The 19,222-nt window shown below is 44.1% G+C and overlaps 1 protein-coding gene across 1 annotated transcript in view; it reads right to left on the reverse strand.

Annotated features, from left to right (window-relative positions):
* Positions 1-3,620: 3,620 nt before the first annotated feature.
* The window catches only part of CFAP57 (cilia and flagella associated protein 57), a 136,337-nt gene continuing 120,735 nt past the window's right edge, over positions 3,621-19,222 (reverse strand). Inside the window, exons 19-23 of the mRNA XM_024209557.1 lie at positions 16,560-16,676; positions 15,298-15,432; positions 15,069-15,212; positions 5,133-5,265; positions 3,621-4,803 (exon numbers count right to left, since the gene is read on the reverse strand). Coding sequence (XP_024065325.1) covers positions 4,592-4,803; positions 5,133-5,265; positions 15,069-15,212; positions 15,298-15,432; positions 16,560-16,676 — 741 coding nt within the window. The 3' untranslated portion in view covers positions 3,621-4,591. The remainder of the gene's footprint in view (positions 4,804-5,132; positions 5,266-15,068; positions 15,213-15,297; positions 15,433-16,559; positions 16,677-19,222) is intronic.

The following is a 19,222-nucleotide window of genomic DNA, read 5'->3' on the forward strand; positions in this document are numbered from 1 at the left end:
TCAAAGCCTCACAGAGACACAGAGCCTCTCAATGTGCTCTTCTTATTGCCCTGGTGTCTGGCTGCTCAAAATTGGCTGCCAGGTGATTTGCCTCAACTTCCGCACCCCAACGGAAACTTTTCTCCCTTTGTTTCACAGAGATTATGGAGCACACAGCAGGCAGCAATAATAATGGGAATATTGCTTTCACTGAGGTCTAACCTAGTAAGCAAACAACGCCTGCGGCCTTTTAAACATCCAAAGGCACATTCCACCACCATTCTGCACTTGCTTAGCCTATGGTTCAGGACTATTTAAAAAAGCTGGACGAGCACAAGTCCCTGGGGCCGGATGCGCTGCACCCAAGGGTGCTAAAGGAGTTGGCGAATGAGATTGTAGAGCCATTGGCCATTATCTTTGAAAACTCATGGCAATCGGGGGAGGTCCTGGATGACTGGAAAAAGGCTAATGTAGTACCCATCTTTAAAAAAGGGAAGAAGGAGGAGCCGGGGAACTACAGGCCAGTCAGCCTCACCTCAGTCCCTGGAAAAATCAAGTATCAGAGGGGTAGCTGTGTTAGTCTGAATCTGTAAAAAGCAACAGAGGGTCCTGTGGCACCTTTAAGACTAACAGAAGTATTGGAGCATAAGCTTTCGTGGATGAATGCCCACTTCATCAGACGCAAGCCTGATGAAGTGGGCATTCACCCACGAAAGCTTATGCTCCAATACTTCTGTTAGTCTTAAAGGTGCCACAGGACCCTCTTTTGGAAAAATCAAGGAGCAGGTCCTCAAGGAATCCATTGTGAAGCACTTGGAGGAGAGGAAGGTGATCAAGAACAGTGAACATGGATTCACCAAGGGCAAGTCATGCCTGACCAACCTGACTGCCTTCTATGACAAGATAACTGGCTCTGTGGGTAAAGGGAAACCGGTGGACGCGATATACCTTGACTTTAGCAAAGCTTTTGATACGGTCTCCCACCGTATTCTTGCCAGCAAATTAAAGAAGTATTGAATGGAGTATAAGGTGGATAGAAAACTGGCTAGATCGTCAGGCTCAGCGGGTAGTGATCAACGGCTCAATGGCTAGTTGGCAGCCAGAATCAAGTGGAGTGCCCCAGGGGTTGGTCCTGGGACTGGTTTTGTTCAACATCTTTATTAATGATGTGGATGATGGGATGGATTGCACTCTCAGCAAGTTTGCGGAGGACACTAAGCTGGGGGGAGGGTAGGGATAGGGTCCAGAGTGACCTAGACAAATTGGAGGATTGGGCCAAACGAAATCGAATGAGGTTCAACAAGGACAAGTGCAGAGTCCTGCACTTAGGACAAAAGAATCCCATGCACTGCTACAGGCTGGGGACCGACTGGCTAAGCGGCAGTTCTGCAGAAAAGGACCTGGGGATTACAGTGGATGAGAAGCTGGATATGAGTCAATAGTGTGCCCTTGTTGCCAAGAAGGCTAATGCCATATTGGGCTGCATTAGTCGGAGCATTGCCAGCAGATTGAGGGAAGTGATTATTCCCCTCTATTCGGCACTGGTGAGGCCACATCTGGAGTATTGCATCTAGTTTTGGGCCCCCCCACTACATAAAGGATGTGGACAAACTGGAGAGAGTCCAGTGGAGGGCAATGAAAATGATTAGGGGGCTGGGGCACATAACTTATGAGGAGAGGCTGAGGGAACTGGGCTTATTTAGTCTGCAGAAGGAAGAGTGAGGGGGGATTTGTTAGCAGCCTTCAACTACCTGAAGGGGGTTCCAAAGAGAATGGAGCTAGGCTGTTCTCAGTGGTGGCAGATGATAGAACAAGAAGCAATGGTATCAAGTTGCAGTGGGAGAAGTCTCCACTATAAATACTATAAATACTTCAGGTGCAAAGTCCCACCCAATATCAGGCTCCAACACCCACCCTAAATACGATGTCTTGATTTCACTGAGTGTTCACTGTTTACATCAGATTCATGCGGTAGGCTTTTTATTACCTTTGGAAATCATATCTTCCCAGAGAGGCCGACTCATAAGACATGCCCTTAAGTTTCTTCATCACCACTGTGAGACAGCTCTTCAGCTGGAAATACTTCTTACTCTGAGCAGGATGAGGTCCTTTTTCTTTGTTAAGATTTTGATTCAATTTCGCTAAATGATGCCCCCAAAATGGCATTTTCTTCTATCACTCCATTTATACCAGCCAAAGGGAGGGCAGAATGACAGCATAGTGGGCCCCAGCAAACCAGAAGGTGTATGTTCTGAAGACTGTCAGAAAGAAGCTAGTTTCAAAAGCACCTGCTAATTGGATTGATTACATCCTTTTCCTGCACAGGAAGCATCAGGATGACAACATTAGGTGGTGGAGACAGCACCCCATCAGGCTAATGTGTACCAGTTCTATTTCGTTCTTTGGCATCTGCCAAGTTAGTGTCTTATCCTGGTTAAAGATGAATAATAAAATTGAGGTACCAGATTCATTGCTAGGGCCCTACCAAATTCACCGCCAGAAAAACACGTCACGGACCGTGAAATCTGTATAGTATAGGGTAAAAGCACACAAAAGACCAGATTTCATGGGGGAGACCTGTGTTTCTCTAATTGGAGGTCCTGACCCAAAAGGGAGTTGTAAGGTTATTTTAGGGGGGGTCACGATAGTGCCACCCTTACTTCTGCACTGCCTACAGAGCTGTGTGGCCAGAGAGCAGCAGATATTGGCTGGGCACCCAGCACTGAAGGCAGAGCTCTGCCAGCAGCAGCGCAGAAGTAAGGGTGGCAATACCATACCATGCCATGCCACCCTTACTTCTGCGCTGCTGCCTTCAGAGCTGGGTGGCTGGTGAGTGGTGGCTGCTGACTGAAGGCCAAGCTCTGCAGGCAGCAGTGCAGAAGTAAGGGTGACAATACCATATCATGCCATCCTTACTTTGTCTTCAGAGCTGGACTCCTGTTCAGCAGCTGCTGCTCTGCAGATGCCCAGCTCTGAAGGCAGTGCCGCTGCCAGCAGCAGTGCAGAAGTAAGGGTAACAGTACCGCAATCCCCATAGCTTTGCGACTCCTCCACAACACCTTTTTGAGTCAGGACCCCTACAATTACAACACCGTGAAATTCCAGATTTAAATAGCTGAAATCATGACATTTGTGATTTTTAAAATCCTGACTGTGAAATTGACTGAAATGGACCGTGAATTTGATAGGGCCCTATTTATTGCCTATGCACTGACTGAACCATTCAACCTTAGCAGGAATAGTGTTCTAGTCCATAGGAACTCCTGCAGTAAATTATCTATTTTTAAAGTATTGGTCTGGTAAAGATTATGGTTCCTCTAAAAGATAGCAAGGCTAATAAGTAATTCAGTTTGGGCATCGTATTCATCCTTAACGACATTATTTTTAGTATTACAAGTATTTAGGAGGCACCTGCCTCTTCTCATTTCCATTTCCTGTCCTGAATTGTTATGCACTAACTCTCAGGACACTGACTAGGCCCCAGATGCAGCTCCCCCAAACCCCTGTAACTCCTTGCCCCAAAAGCTCATGAAAATACCTGCCACCCTTCCAATCCACACTGCTCTTCAGCTAGCGTAGACAATGCAAGTCAGACATCAAGCACTGAGGAGATCTGAAAATGTAGAAATCTTGTGGTTTTTATTCATTGTTAGGTTTGTGACAGAACTTTAAAAAATGGGGTTACATTGAGAAGTGACTCTTCAAGAACAGTTTGAAAAAAGCAAGAGTGGTTGCCCTGTATATCTGTGATAAAAGGGAGTTTCAGATGTTAGGAGGAAGACATGGAGATAAGCAGGAGATCAATATAACAGAAGAGGTGAAACAAGAGGCTTGGGTTGAGAGGCAGCTTTTGTACGCTGATACTGGGGCTCTTTCCTGACTCACGGTATATTTTGTGGATGATGACTGCTTTGCAGTGAGTAAGCTGATACACTTATAGATACCAGGCCATACAGACTGTTGGCTGATTTTGTCTGACCACTAGCTAAAGACCATCTTTACAGGGCAATAAATTTTTGCCAGTAATTTGGGAAGTTGCTTAGAACAGATTTCACTGTTCTTATTCCCATCTCTCTAATGTCCTGTGTGGATGTCACTGTGCATTGACTAGTCATTCAGCATTTCAGAATAAAGGGCTCTGGAGAACCTGCCAGCACTATATCACACTAAACCACAAGAGGTTTACAGTATTATTTAACCCCTCTGAACTGTGGCATCTGATTTTTCACTGACCCTTGCTTCCCCAGAGATCTGCACACACACAGTCAGATGGTGCTATCTGCATTTGCACATTGATTATTTTCATTCCTCTCAGCTCAGCTTCTGTACAGAGGGGAGAGTGCAGCAAAGAGAGTGTGTGTGTGTGTGTGCGCGCGCGCGCGCAGGGAGCCTCCTGTTCAGAGGGGTGATTGCAGCACAGAGAGGGTGTGTGTGCATGTTTGGGGTGTCTCTTTCTCAGAGGGGAGGAGATTAAGGCACAGTGTGTTTTGTGGGGGAGTATTTGGTTAACAGGGAAAGTTACAGGACAGAACAGGCAAAAATAGTCTGATCTGGTTCCAGGATTTCTAATCCTGTCAGTGGAAGCAATTGTGTAGAATTTCCTTAGATTGCATCATTGTGGCTGTGTCCCATGGCTCCTTTCAATCTCCAGCATGGGAAGCCTCCCACCTGACAGAGGCCGAAGAGCAAGGACATGCTCCTGCCCTTGGATTTGGTCTCGAAGGCGTTTGATTTCCAGCCGTTGCATTTCTATGATTCTTTCTGTTTCCTCTTCTACATTCAACCTCAGCACACTGGGACTGGGCAGCAGGTCACGGGAAGGAACTAGAAAAAACAGTAGCCAGAGCGTATAATGATGAGGGTTCCAGCTAGCCAGGCTCTATTTACTCTTGAAGAAAGAGCTAGGACATGCATCTCTTGGCACAGGGGAGAGAGAGCTAAAGGAGAAGGCTCTGAAGTGCTTAATAAATGAATTGTGCATTGTATAGTTGAATACCACTGTACATTGTATAGGCATCTTCCAGGCAACCATAGAGTTTAATGACTAATACCAGCCAAAGGGAGAGAAACTCACATGCTGGCAAAGGGAGACAGGAGGCTTTAAGATGAAAGCTGATAATATGGAGAGATACAGGGAGAACTGTAATAATCACCTGTGTCTGGGATCCCTTGCTTCTTGTTTTTTCTGTTTAGTCCTAGTGCTGACTGGAGATCATGCACCTGGGTCCGGGTCACCTTCAGTTCCCTCCGCAATTCGTTAATTTCCTTAATCAGGCTCACATTTTCCTGTAGCAACAATATGCTCAGATTTTCAATTGACATATTTGTATCACAGTATCACTGTGAGAAAGGGCAGTAGGTACCAACTGATTAGGATGACCAGATGTCCCGATTTTATGGGGACAGTCCCAATAGTTGGGGCTTTGTCTTATATAGACACCTATACCCCCCCCCCCAAATCCTCTGTCCCAATTTTTCACACTTGCTATCTGGTCACCCTACATCTGGGTCAACAGTAGGTAGCACCATACCCATGGGGGAAAGAATACTGGGTATCATATGGGTCAGAGCTGTAACTGAAACAGAGATTGCTATACTGGATCAGACCTGGGAATCATCTAATTTAGAAGTCTCTCTCAGTCAGTAGGCAGTACCAGATGCTTCAGGGAAAGGCACAAAAACCCTTGCAATAGGCAGGTATGAGATAATTTGCCCCCACACATTAGGGCTCATCTGGATCCCCAATAGTTAGAGATTGGTTTAGGTCCTGAAGCATGAAATTTTTGTTATAAAAATAACTCTGGATATTCTTGTTATTCATGTAAATGTCTGATCCCTTTTCAAATTTTGCTAAGTTCTTGGCCTCAGCAACTTTCTGTGGCAGTCAGTACCAGTCTAATTACACATTCTAAGAACATGTATTTCCTTTTATCAGTTTTGTATTGGCCATCTTTTGTAGTTTCAGTAAATGTCTTCCTGTTGTGTTACAAAACAAGGAGAACTGTAGTTCTTGATCTACCTCCTCTAGATTGCTCATTACTTTATATACTGCTATGGCTCCTGTCATTCCTCTCCTAAGATCATTCAAACCCCATCTTTTCAATCTCTTCTGGTATGAATTTTCTATGCCCTTCATCATTCTTATCACTCTTCTCTGAACCCCCTCTAATTCTGCAATATTCTTTTTGAGATGGGGTGACAGTCCTGCACACAGTATACAGATTAGGCCGCATCACTGATTTATATAAAGGCATTATAATATTCTCTGTACTATTCACCACTGCATTCCTTATGCATCAACATGTGCAACTCTTTGCCAGAGGATGTTGTGAAGGCCAAGACTATAATAGGGTTCAAAAAAGAACTAGATAAATTCATGGAGGATAGGTCCATCAATGGCTATTAGCCAAGATGGGCAGGGTTGGTGTCCCTAACCTCTGTTTGCCAGAAGCTGGGAATGGGCAACAGGGGATGGATCACTTGATGATTACCTGTTCTGTTCATTCTCTCTGGAGCACCTGGCATTGGCCACTGTTGGAAGACAGGATACTGGGCTAGATGGACCTTTGGTCTGACCCAGTATGGCCATTCTTATATTCTTATCCTAACATTTGTTTTGCTTTTTTTGACCACGGCTGCACATTGAGCAGAGGTCTCCATTGAGCCAACTACAGTGGTCCAGGTCCTTTTCTGGAGTTGATACAGTTAATTTAGAACCATGCCCGTGTATGAAAAATTCATTTTTTCCCCTGCAATGTATATTATTTTGCATTTATGAACAATGAATTTCATTTGCCATTGTGTTGCCCACTCACCTATATTATTTAGGTCTCTCTAATGTTCCTCATAGTTCTCTCTGATTTTGATTAACTAAATTAGCCTTCTAGAATCTGCAAATTTTGCTCTCTCATTACTCACCTCCACCTTTCAAACTCATTAATAAATATATTTGACACAGGACCTCATATGGAAGCTTGAGACACCTGATGTTAACCTTTTGCCATGATGAAAACTGATAGATTATTTCTATTCTTTTGTTTCCTTCTCTTGGTCAGTTTTTGATCAATGACAATACTTTACCTCTTACCCTCCTGACTGTTTAGTTTCTTTAGTAGCCTCTTATAAGGCATTTTGTCAAAGTCTTTTTGAAAATGTAGATAAATGTCAGCCGGTTCTCCTTTATTCACTACTCTACTGACACATTCAAAGGATTCAATAGCAACAGTACATGCCTGATGCTAGACAAGGATGGTAAATTTGTCAAGAATGATGCAAAAAAGGAGAAGTATTCAATAAATATTTCTATTTTGTATTCATAAAGAAGCAGGATGATGTATTCATATCTTACATTGATAATGGAATACCTTCTGTTCCATCTCTAACTAGGGAAGATGTAAAAAAGCAACTATTAAAGTTAAACATTTTAAAATCAGCAGGACTGGATAACTTGCACCCAAGATTATTTAAAGAGTTGGCAAAGGAGCTCTATCAACCGTTAGTGTTGATTTTAAACAAAACTTGGAACATTGGGGAAGTTCCAGAGAGGGGTTAAAAAGTTACCACATGCCAATCTTTAAAAAAAGAAAATGGCCCAAAGGTAACACTGGGCTGGTTAGCCTGACATGCATTCTGGGCAAAATCAAGAAAGAATAAGGGTGGTGGCATAAACAAATCCAAGCAGTATGGCTGCATGGAGAACAGGTCACAGATTCATAGATTCCAAGGTCAGAAGGGAACTTTGTGATAATCTAGTCTGACCTCCTGTATAGCACAGGTCAGAGAACTGCCCCAAAATAATCCCTAGAGCAGATCTTTTTGAAAAACATCAAATCTTGACCTAAAAATGGTCAGTAATGGAGAATCCACCATGACCTTTGGTAAGTTGGTTCAGTGGTTAATGACCCTCACTGTTAAAATTTACACCTTATTTCCTTTCTGAATTTGGCTAGCTTCAATTTCAAGCCATTGGATCATGTTATACCTTTCTCTGCTAGACTGAAGAGCCCATGGGTAAATATTTGTTCCCCATGTAGCTGTTCATAGATTGTAATCAAGTCAGCCCTTAACTTTCTCTTTGAGTCTATCACTCAAAGGTACGTGAGTCTATCACTCACGTACCTCCCTCACCACTCCCCTCAGTGATTGTGAACAAAACTTAGCATTTGATTTAGACCAGGGGTAGGCAACCTATGGCATGGGTGCCAAAGGTGGCATGCGAGCTGATTTTCAGTGGCACTCACACTGCCCGGGTCCTGGCCACCGGTCCGGGGGGGGCTCTACATTTTAATTTAATTTTAAATGAAGCTTCTTAAACATTTTTAAAACCTTATTTACTTTACATACAACAATAGTTTAGTTATATATTATAGACTTATAGAAAGAGACCTTCTAAAAATGTTACAATGTTTTACTGGCATGTGAAACCTTAAATTAGAGTGAATAAATGACGACTCGGCACACCACTTCTGAAAGGTTGCTGACCCCTGATCTATACTCTAAGTCTAACGGATAGTGCTTAGTAAACATCTGAACTGAACTCCATGTAGCTGCTATACAAATCTCCACTAGAGGAATGTGTTTAGTAAAAACCATTGAGAATGACTTTGCTGTAGAAGAGTGTGCTCTAACTGCTTCAGGAAGTGGGATAGTCATTAGTTTATACACTTCTTTAATATAGAGTCTCACTCATTTAAATAGAGTTTGAACAATAACAGCTCGGCCTTTGTTTCTTTCCTTGTAAGAGATGAACTTCTTGGGTGATTGTCTGAAATGATTAGTTCTGTCCAAATAGCATGATGAAACCCTTCTGGCATCTAATATATGCAATTTAGCTTCACCCACATAGGTATGAGGTTTGGCAAAAAACACCAATAAATTAATAGATGAATATAAAAATCAGATACCACCGTAAGCAAAAGCCTCGGGTGAGTATGCAATGTTACTTTGTCTTTATGAAGAACAGTAAAAGGTGGCTCTGCCATTAACACATGTAACTTGCTTATTCATCTTGTTGAGGCACTATCTATTAAAGAAAGCTTTTATAATAGGTAAATGGAAAAATGTGCAATCCTCTATGAGTTCAAATGGGCGTTGCATCCATTGTATAAAAACTAAATTAGATCCCAAGAAGGTACAGGGTCTGTCACCAGTGGATACAGATTAAGAATTTAAGAATTTAAACCTTTTAAGAATTTCTTAACTACAACATGAACAAACACCAATTTATTGTCTACAGGAACACAGTATGCTGAAGTTACAGACAGATGGACCTTAACAGAGGACAGCGAGTGACCCTTCCTCTTGGGATATAATAAATATTCTAGGATATAGTTATTAGGTGCTATATAAGAATCTACATTACTGATATTAATCCATAATAAAGTTGTTTTCTATTTATGAGCAAAACATTCGTACATTCTTGAATTAACCAAACCATTTTGCACTTCTAATGAAAAAGATGGCTCAAAAAGTCAAAAAGCCTGTAATTGCTGGGATCACTTTTGTAGCCCTTTTTAAAAATTGGTGTCACATTAGCTATCCTCCAATCATTTGGTACAGAAGCTGATTTAAATGATAGGTTACAGACTACAGTTAATAGTTCTGCAATTTCACATTTGAGTTCCTTCAGAACTCTTGGGTGAGTAACATCTGGTCCTGGTGACTTATTACTGTTTAGTTTATCAATGTGTTCCAAAACTTCAATGACACCTCAATCTGGGACAGTTTCTCAGATTTGTCACCTAAAAAGAATGGCTCAGGTTTGGAAATCTCCCTCACATCCTCAGCTGTGAAGACGGATGCAAAGGATTCATTTAATTTCTCTGCAATGGCCTTATTGTCTTTGAGTGCTCCTTTAGCATCTCGATCATCCAGTGGCCCCACTGGTTGTTTAGCAGGCTTCCTGCTTCTGATGTAGTTAAAAACAATTTTGCTAATACTTTTTGAGTCTTTGGCTAGCTGTTCTTCAAATTCTTTTTTGGCCTTCCTAATTATATTTTTATATTTCATTTAATAGAATCATAGAATATCAGAGTTGGAAGGGACCTTAGGAGGTCATCTAGTCCAACCCCCTGCTCAAAGCAGGACCAATAATCCTCAGACAGATTTTTGCCCCAGATCCCTAAATGACCCCCTCAAGGATTGAACTCACAACCCTGGGTTTAGCAGGCCAATGCTCAAACCACTGAGCTATCCCTCCCCCTCAGGAGCCAGAATTTATGCTCCTTTCTATTTTCCACACTAGGATTTAACTTCCACTTTTTAAAGGATGCCTTTTTGCCTCTCACTGCTTCCTTTACTTTGTTGTTTAGCCACAGTGGCACTTTTTTGGTTCTCTCTGTTTTTTAATTTGGGGTATACATTTAAATTGAGCCTCTATTATGATGTCTTTAAAAAGTTTCCAGGCAGCTTGCAGGGATTTCACTTTTGGTGCTGTACCTTTTAATTTCTGTTTAACTAAGTTCCTCATTTTTGTGTTGCCCCCCTTTCTGAAATTAAATGCTACAGTGTTGGGCTGCTGTGGTGTTTTCCCTGCCACAGGGATGTTAAATTTAATTATATTATGGTCATTATCACCAAGCGGTCCAGATATATTCACCTATTGGACCAGAGCCTGTGCTCCACTTAGGACTAAATCAAGAATTGCCTCTCCTCTTGTGTGTTCCAGGACTAGTTGCTCCATGAAGCAGTCATTTAAGGTCACAAGAAACTTTATCTCTGCGTTCCGTCCTGAGGAGATATGTACCCAGTCAACAGGGGGATAGTTGAAATCCCCCATTATTAATTATTATAATTATTATTGAGTTTTTTATTTTTATAGCCTCTCTAATCTCCCTGAGCATTTCACAGTCACTATCACCGTCCTGGTCAGGTGGATGGTAATAGATCTCTACTGCTATATTCTTATTATTAGAGCATGGAATTACTATCCATAGAGATTCTATGGTACAGTTTGGTTCATTTAAGATTTTTACTTCATTTGATTCTACGCTTTCTTTCACATATAGTGCCACTCCCCCACCAGCACCACCTGTTCTGTCCTTCCGATATATTTTGTACCCTGGTATTACTATGTCCCATTGATTATCCTCATTCCACCAAGTTTTTGTGATGCCTATTATATTAACATCCACAGGCACTCTAGTTCACCCATCTTATTATTTAGACTTCTAGCATTTGTATATAAGCACTTTAAAAACTTGTCACTTTTTAGCTGTCTGCCATTACATGATGTAATTAAATGGGACTCTTTTTCATTTGACTGTTTCTCATCACCCATATTTTATTATCTTCCATCCTCTCCTCCTTATTAGGACATAGAGAATCTACATTAACAGATCCTCCCCTAAGGGATGTCTCTGTCCAAACCACGTGCTCCTTCGCACCTGTCGGCTTTCCCCAGCCCTTAGTTTAAAAACTGCTCTACGACCTTTTTAATTTTAAGTGCCAGCAATCTGGTTCCATTTTGGTTTAGGTGGAGCCCATCCTTCCTGTATAGGCTCCCCCTTTCCCAAAAGTTTCCCCAGTTCCTAATAAATCTAAACCCCTCGTCCCTACACCATCGTCTCATCCACGCATTGTGACCCTGAAGTTCTGCCTGTCTAACTGCCCCGGTGCGTAGAACTGGAAGCATTTCAGAGGATGCTACCCTGGAGGTCCTGGGCTTCAATCTCTTACCTATAAGCCTAAATTTGGACTCCAGGACTTCTCTCCTATCCTTCCCTATGTCACTGGTTCCTACACGTACCACAACCACCAGCTCCTCCCCAGCACTACACATAAGTCTATCTAGATGTCTCAAGAGATCCGCAATCTTCGCACCAGGCAGGCAAGTCACCATGCATTCTCCTGGTCATCGCAAACTCAGCTATCTATGTTTCTAATGATTGAATCACCCATTACTAATACCTGTCTCTTCCTAATAACTGGAGTTCCCTCTCCTGGAGAACTATCCTCAGTGCAAGAGGATACCACATCATCATCTGGAAGGAGTGTCCCAACTATGGGATCATTTCCCTCTGCTCCTGTTGGATGTTCTCCTTCCCTGAGACTTTCATCCTCCTCAACAGTACAGAGGCTGCCAGACCGGAGGTGGGACTGTTCTACTGTGTCCCAGAAAGTCTCATCTATGTACCTCTGTCTCCCTTAGTTCCTCCAGTTCAGCCACTCTGGTCTCCAAAGCCTGTACATGGTCTCTGAGGGCCAGGAGCTCCTTGCATTGAATGCACACATACGCCCCCTGCCCATAGGGCAGGTAATCATACATGCTGCACTGGGTGCAATAAACTGGGTAGCCCCCACTCTGGTGCTGGACGTCTGCTGCATTCTCTTTTTACTCCTGCAGCTCGTTCCTTTGTTGATGTTTTGTTTTTATCAGGGGATGTTTTGGGCTTAATTTTCAAGAATGTTAAGTGTATCTAGCCCCCCCTCACACTTCCCCTCTAAACACACACACTACAGACAACCAGGGCCGGCTCTGGCTTTTTGGCCGCCCCAAGCAAAAAAAAAAAAAAAAAAAAAAAAGGGGGGCGGCCAGAGCGTGGGTGCAGGGGGACCGGCTGGGGGGGGTGGGGGAGGGGAAGGGCGGGAGAGAGCCCTACAGGGCGGCTGGAGTGGAACAAGAACAAAAAAAAGTGGCCGTGCCGCCCTAGGATTGGGCAGAATGCCGCCTCCAACGATCTGCCGCCCCAAGCACCAGCTTGCTCAGCTGGTGCCTGGAGCCGGCCCTGCAGACAACAAACTTACCCCAAAGGTCATGTGATCGGTCCTCCTTCACTGGAGAACTCCCGCGCAAAACTCCCGTTAGCAGCTCCTGTTCACTAGCTCCTCTGGTCGCTTAGAAGTGGGCTTTATAAAGCCCTGGTCTTCCTGAGGAGCCCCGCCCCCTGGCTAAGGGTTGATGGGTGCTAAAGGGCTTAAGGATCAAAACCTCATTAAGAAGCTCTCAGCCTTGCCTAGCAGGCCACTAGGCTCAGCACACGGTCCCCCAAACAAACAGACCACACGGTATATTTCAGTCAAGCAGCAAGCACACCACAAACAGCACTAATGACACTGTTTCATGGCATATCTTGCAGATAATAGATGACTTCAGGGAAGTTGTAAGTGTACAGAAGAATGTCTAAATGATCTTCTTGGAGATCCTTCCTGTCCCACAAATGAAGGAAAACAGAAGGCAGAAAATTCTGGAATATTTGACTAGGTAAATGGTGTAGGGCAGTGATTCCCAAACTTTTTGGCATCACGCCCCCTTTTTAATTTTCGAGAAACCCTCATGCCCCCACCTCTCCTTTACCATCATACAACCCCCCCAATCCTTGTCCCCTGACCGCCCCCTCCTGGGACCCCCTGCCCCTAACCGCCCCCCGGGACCCCACCCCCATCCAACCCCTCCTGCTCCCTGTCTCCTGACCGCCCCCCCAGAACCTCCTCCCCATCCAACTGCTCCCTGTCCCCCGACTGCCCCCCCGGGACCTCCTGCCTCCACTCCCCACCCCCTTACCAGGCCGCTCAGAGCAGCAGGAGTGGCTTATTGGAAAGCCTGGGAGGTGGGCGGGCACAAGCCGCGCTGTCCGTGCGGCGGCACAACAACAGGGGAGGATGGACAGGAGGGGAGAGGCTGGGGGGCTAGCCTCCCAGGCTGGGAACTCAAAGGCTGGGCAGCCTCGCCCCCCCTCTTGGAATTTCTTCATGCCCCCCCGTTTGGGAACCAATGGTGTAGGGCATAGGGTTTTGGTTTTGTGGACCACTGGTCCACTTTCTAAGGGAAGAGGGAGCTGCATAATTTGGATGGCCTCAGTAAGGGGGGGGGGGAAATCAGTCTCCTTGGGGACTGACTGGCTAGAGTAGTTAGGAAGGGGTTAAACTAATAACAAAAGGGGAGGGTAAAAAGAGAGAAGATATGAGAACTCAGCACAAAATCGAGATATTGAGAACAAAATTAATCAAGGAGCCAAAAGACATGAAGAGAAGAAATTCTTGAAGGGTTAGAGCCTGGCAGCCTTTGGCAAGGCAGCCTGCTTACTCAGGGCCCACAGCCCATACACAGAGAACAACAAACAGTCAACCAAACTATGAGCAGACAGGCCAAACACACCACTCACCAAGTCCCATTACCACTCAGCACAGAGCCTGCAGCTATTCCCTCCAAAACTCTCCTTTTAGCCGCCTCTATTTGCCTGCAGGCTATTTTGCCTCTCCTTCACTTGTGTCATGAACACAGAGCATACTGAGCATTTTGATGGAGAATGACCTCTTCCCAAACACGGAAGATATCTAGTATGAGTATCGCCTGCCAGGAACCTGATGGACAGGAAACCTATTTCTTAAAGCCAAGCTTCTTAGTCTTCATTTCTGTCATCCTGGTACTAAAGGAACTTATCTAAAACTATTCAGAACTACTTAAATTTTAAACTAACTATGCCTGAATTAACTACAGTAAAACTAATCTAACTAGGCACTTGAAGTACAGATCCAGGACAATCCCAGAGTAGTTCCTATGTCATGGCTGGAAGGAATTGAGGTGAGGAACTGCGGAACACCTTTTATACCCTCAACCTCATAAGCTTCACAATCACTGAGGGGAGGAGCAAGGACGGCGCTTGAGGGCTCTAGTGGGCACTGTTAGTTAACTCAAGTTAAGATTCCATCATCCAGGCTGCACCAGTTGGAGCATCCCATGAGTGGGAATATGCAGAAGATACCTGAAGAAGAATTACATTATACAAAGAAAACCCTGATATTCACATATAGTGGAGACCCCTTCCTCCTGCAATTTACACTGTGAAAGTGTAAACTTTCACACAGACTGGAAATAGCAACTGTTCCAGCCATCTCTTCTCTTACAGATCCCACTCCACCCCATCCATCACTTTGAGAAAACACAGCACTTTTAAAAACCTTCTCTTCAGCAACTTAGAAAACTTCCAGAGTTCCAGTGTAAGTGGAACTCTGGGAGGGTATCAAACAGAAATCTTCTCAGACTCCTGAGAACGTACTGCAGCAAGGAAGCCTGAGAAAGAGGAATTCTCTTGTGTGCAGCTTCTCTCTCCATCTGCCCCTGCCAGGAGCAAAGAAAATGGGCCATGTACCTGCATGATGCGCACATTATCAGCTCGGTGGATCTCACTTTCCTTCACCACCTTCCTCTTCAGTGTTGCCAGATTCCTCTCAAGATGCTCTCTCTGCCGGGTGTACTCCTGCTGCAGATCTGTGTCAACCCCCACAATCTCCACCTGATGAGAGACAATACTCAGGCTCAGAAGGTGTGACACCAGAGATGCGCTCATCTACCATGGAGAGGAAAGAGCCCTAACTCACCATGTCTGCCTGCTGCACGTATTTGTCGTAGAGTTCCCGGATCCCCTCCTTGAGTTTTTTGGGCTCCTGGATGAAGCCCACGCAGTTATGAAGATCTGTTTTAAACCGCTTGACAACAGCTTCCATGTCTCGTTCCTGCAAGAATTATACATGAACACCCACTCAGAGCACACTGTCATGCATGAGGACCTCCTGGAAGCTCTAGTTGAATTGTTGAGAATCCTCATGTGTTATTTATATTTTTTGTTTTTAAGAATGTGCCATCTGGACATCGCCCAGTTGGAGAGAGAACTTCTTGGCCTTTGAGTGCTGTCAGACATAAGACAGTAACAAATCTTGCCAATAACTAACACCCCTCCTCACCCTATGAGAATTGCATTATTACTTTTACTGCACTAGTGCTTGGAGGCCCCATTCAGGTTAAGGATCCTGTTATCTTGGACACTTCAAAAACACATAGGCAGATGCATTTCCTGCCCAAAGAGTTTACAATCTTACTAGAAACAAGACGCAACAAGTAAATGTAACAGGTGATAGGACAGACAAACAGGTGCAGATGGTAGCTATGTGCTCAACTTGATGGCTTCATATCAACACCCTCTCCTCATTCTCCCTGGCGCAAAGTTTCTTATTTGCTCACTCTATACCCTGCCTGCTTCCCCAATCCTATCCTTGGCTACTAAATTCCTTCATGCCCACTTTCAAACCTCTTGCTCCTTCCTCTCTGACCTTTCATACACCTCTGACGTGGTTCCTTCAATGATAAGTATGCCCGGATATCAATGCACAAGCCCCCCCTCTACCTTTCCTGACTAATTACTGCATGTCATTGCAGAGGTTCAGCCCAGATGGTACTCTTGGGAGGGAATAGGTTGCTGAGGCCATATATTCCCAAACTCTCTGCCTTGGGTGTGGCAGAGAGGTTCACTTAGCCCTCTCCCCAACTACTCTATGAATTCTCAATGAATACACAGATCTTGCAGCATATCCAGAAGGACAATGCACACAGGCTCTGTTAGACCAAATGGCTGGAGCTTCGGGACTATCTACCTCTCTATAATATCCAACTCTCACACAAGCCTTCATACTTGGAATGCTTGTCTCTGATCCCTCCTGCCACAGCCTCTCTTCCCCTTCACTTCTGCACAGTACCCAAGAAGGGAAACTCTCTTCTCAAAGCCATGCATCTATACTGTCCATGTTCCTGACAGCTTGCATCTTGTATGACTTGAGATCTCTGCCATCAAGGTTGTGCCCCATACCTTCTGCTGCTCCTTGTGCATCTCACGGTCAGTGGCCTTTAGCTTCTGTCGCAGCTCTGTGATGTTCAGTTCCAGCTGCATGTTCTGCTTGTGGAAACGTTCCAGTTCTCCCTCCATCTGCAAGGAAGCAAAAGAAGGGGATTGGGACTGTGAAAGAAATGAGTGAAGGAACAACATAGATTACAAAGGCGAAGGGACCTAATACACAGGCCATAGAACTTCCCCAAAATAATTCCTACAGTATATCTTTTAGACAACATCCAATCTTGATTTTAAAATGGTCAGTGATGGATAATCTATCACGACTCTTGGTAAATTGTTCCAATGGTTAATTACCGTCACTGTCAAAAATGTAAGCCTTATTTCCAGTCTGAATTTGCCTAGCTTCAATTTCCAGCCATTGGATTGTGTTAGACCTTTCTCTGCTAGATTGAAGAGCCCATTTGTTGCCTCATGGAGATATTTTAGACTGTAATCAAATCAGCCCTAACCTTCTCTTTGTTAAGTTAAGTAGATTGAGCACTAGAAGGCAGGTTTTCTAATCCTTTAATCATTCTGGTGGCTCTTCTCTGAACCTTCTTCAATTTATCAACATCCTTCTTGAACTGTGGGCACCAGCACTGGCATTCCAGCAGCAGTTGTACCAGTGCCAAATATAGAGGTAAAACAACCTCTCTACTTCTATTCAAGATTCCCCTGTTTATGCATCCCAGGATCGCATTAACTCTTTTGGCCACAGTCTCACACTGGGAGCTCATGTTCATCTGATTATCCACCATGATCTCCAAATCTTTTTCAGAGTCACTACTTTCTAGGATAGAATTCCGCTCCTGTAAATATGGCCTACATTCTTTGTTTCCAGATATATACATTTACATTTAGCTGTATTAAACCTCACAGAGTTTGCTTGCGCCTAGGTTACCAAGCGATCCAGGTCACTCTGAATCAGTGATCTGTCCTCTTCATTATTCAGCACTCTCCCAATTTTTGTGTCATCTGCAAACTTTATCAGTGATAATTTTATGTTTTCTTCTAGGCCATTAATTAAAATGTTTAATAGCTGAGGGCCAAGAACCAGATCCTGGACCACACTGGAAACACACACACTTTAGACTATTCCCCATTACAATTACATTTTGAGAGCTATCATATATCAGATTTTAATCCATTAATTTAACATGTGCCATGTTAATTTTATATTGTTCTAGTTTTGTAAATGAAATTAACATGTCACACATTACCCTGACAGTTAGGTAGTTAGCTATCCTCATGTTTAAAGAAGAAGATGAAAATAATTTTCTTCCCAAATAATCTAATTTTTCCCCTCTTTGTCACTGGGGGTAGAATGTAAATATCCTGTTCTTGATCACTGCAGCTATTACGACAGAATTAGTGGGAGAAGATTGGTGAAAAAATAAAACCAAAAAACATTATCAGATCCTGTATGAGTGGTTAACTGTTTTTTTAACAATTGGTTGACGGGAAGTCAGAGTATACCATATTGATTTTGCTGGCTGCCAGCGACCCTCCAGAATGGGCAGAGAAACTTTGTAGAGGTATTTCCAAGGATTTAAAAGATAGGATGAGACATTTCCACCAGTGAAACAGAAGGTAATTTTAAAGTAGAAACCCTTCTGCTGACTAGCTCAGAAAGTGAGGAAGCTGAAGCTACTCCCACATTTTCATCTGGAGAGTTCCTGGTCTTAATGCAAAATCTTGATTTCTAGAGGTGCATCACCTTCCTCTGCTTCATCATATAAGATGTCTTGGATCAGCACGGGGGACTTATCGCATGGTATCGGATCTGAGTGTCCCAGATCTAAAGAAACATCATTGCATCGATGCAGAGCCCAGGTCGTACCTCTTGAAGGAGCTTGATATGGAAATCCTGGAGTTGGACAGTATGGCCAAGGCATCAGTGGAGGCCCTTGCCACTCCTGCCAACTTGCCCAGTCTGGTATAATATCATAGTTAGAAGGATGCATGAATTTATGATAGTCTGATTAAAAAACACCCCATAATATTGAGGCTCTGGAAAAAACAGTTGGATCACTCTCTTCCTCTTAATGCAGATCTGAGCCCAGATCCGATAAGAAAATAATTGGGGATACCACTCAGGCAGAGATCCACAACAGCAACAGAGGTGATAGAGTTCTCTTAGATGACTGTTACATTCTGATGCACCCTAGAACAGAAATCCCCCGATGAAAAAATGAAGTAAGACATGCAAGTAGATTGTCAGTCAAAACATATAATGACCATAAACTGGTTATATCAGCAACAGCTTGAACAAAATATAACAACAGTCGGAACAAGAGATATGTAGCAGTTGGCCTTAAATAGCTTTCCCCCCTGCAAAAGAAACAGGGACAGGAACACCAAGTTCAGGGAGCAGGAACCAGGCAACAAAACAGGAACAAGAACAAGGCAGATCACACACCAGAAGTGAAAGTAAGCCGGTCCGGTCCGGCGTACTGGCAAGAGCCAGCACGCCGTGCCGGACTGCACCGGCTTCCGCAGCGGGGATTTAAAGGGCCCGGTGCTCTGGCTGCTGCGGGGAGCCCCGAGCCCTTTAAATCCCCCCGCAGCTCCAAGCCCGGCTGCCGGAGCTGCGGTGGGGATTTAAAGGGCTCAGGGCTTCCTGCAGCGGCGGTAGCTCCGGG

The sequence above is a fragment of the Terrapene carolina genome, unplaced genomic scaffold (assembly GCF_002925995.2).
Source record: "Terrapene carolina triunguis isolate 2854851 unplaced genomic scaffold, T_m_triunguis-2.0 Scaffold110, whole genome shotgun sequence".
NCBI lineage: Eukaryota > Metazoa > Chordata > Testudines > Emydidae > Terrapene > Terrapene triunguis.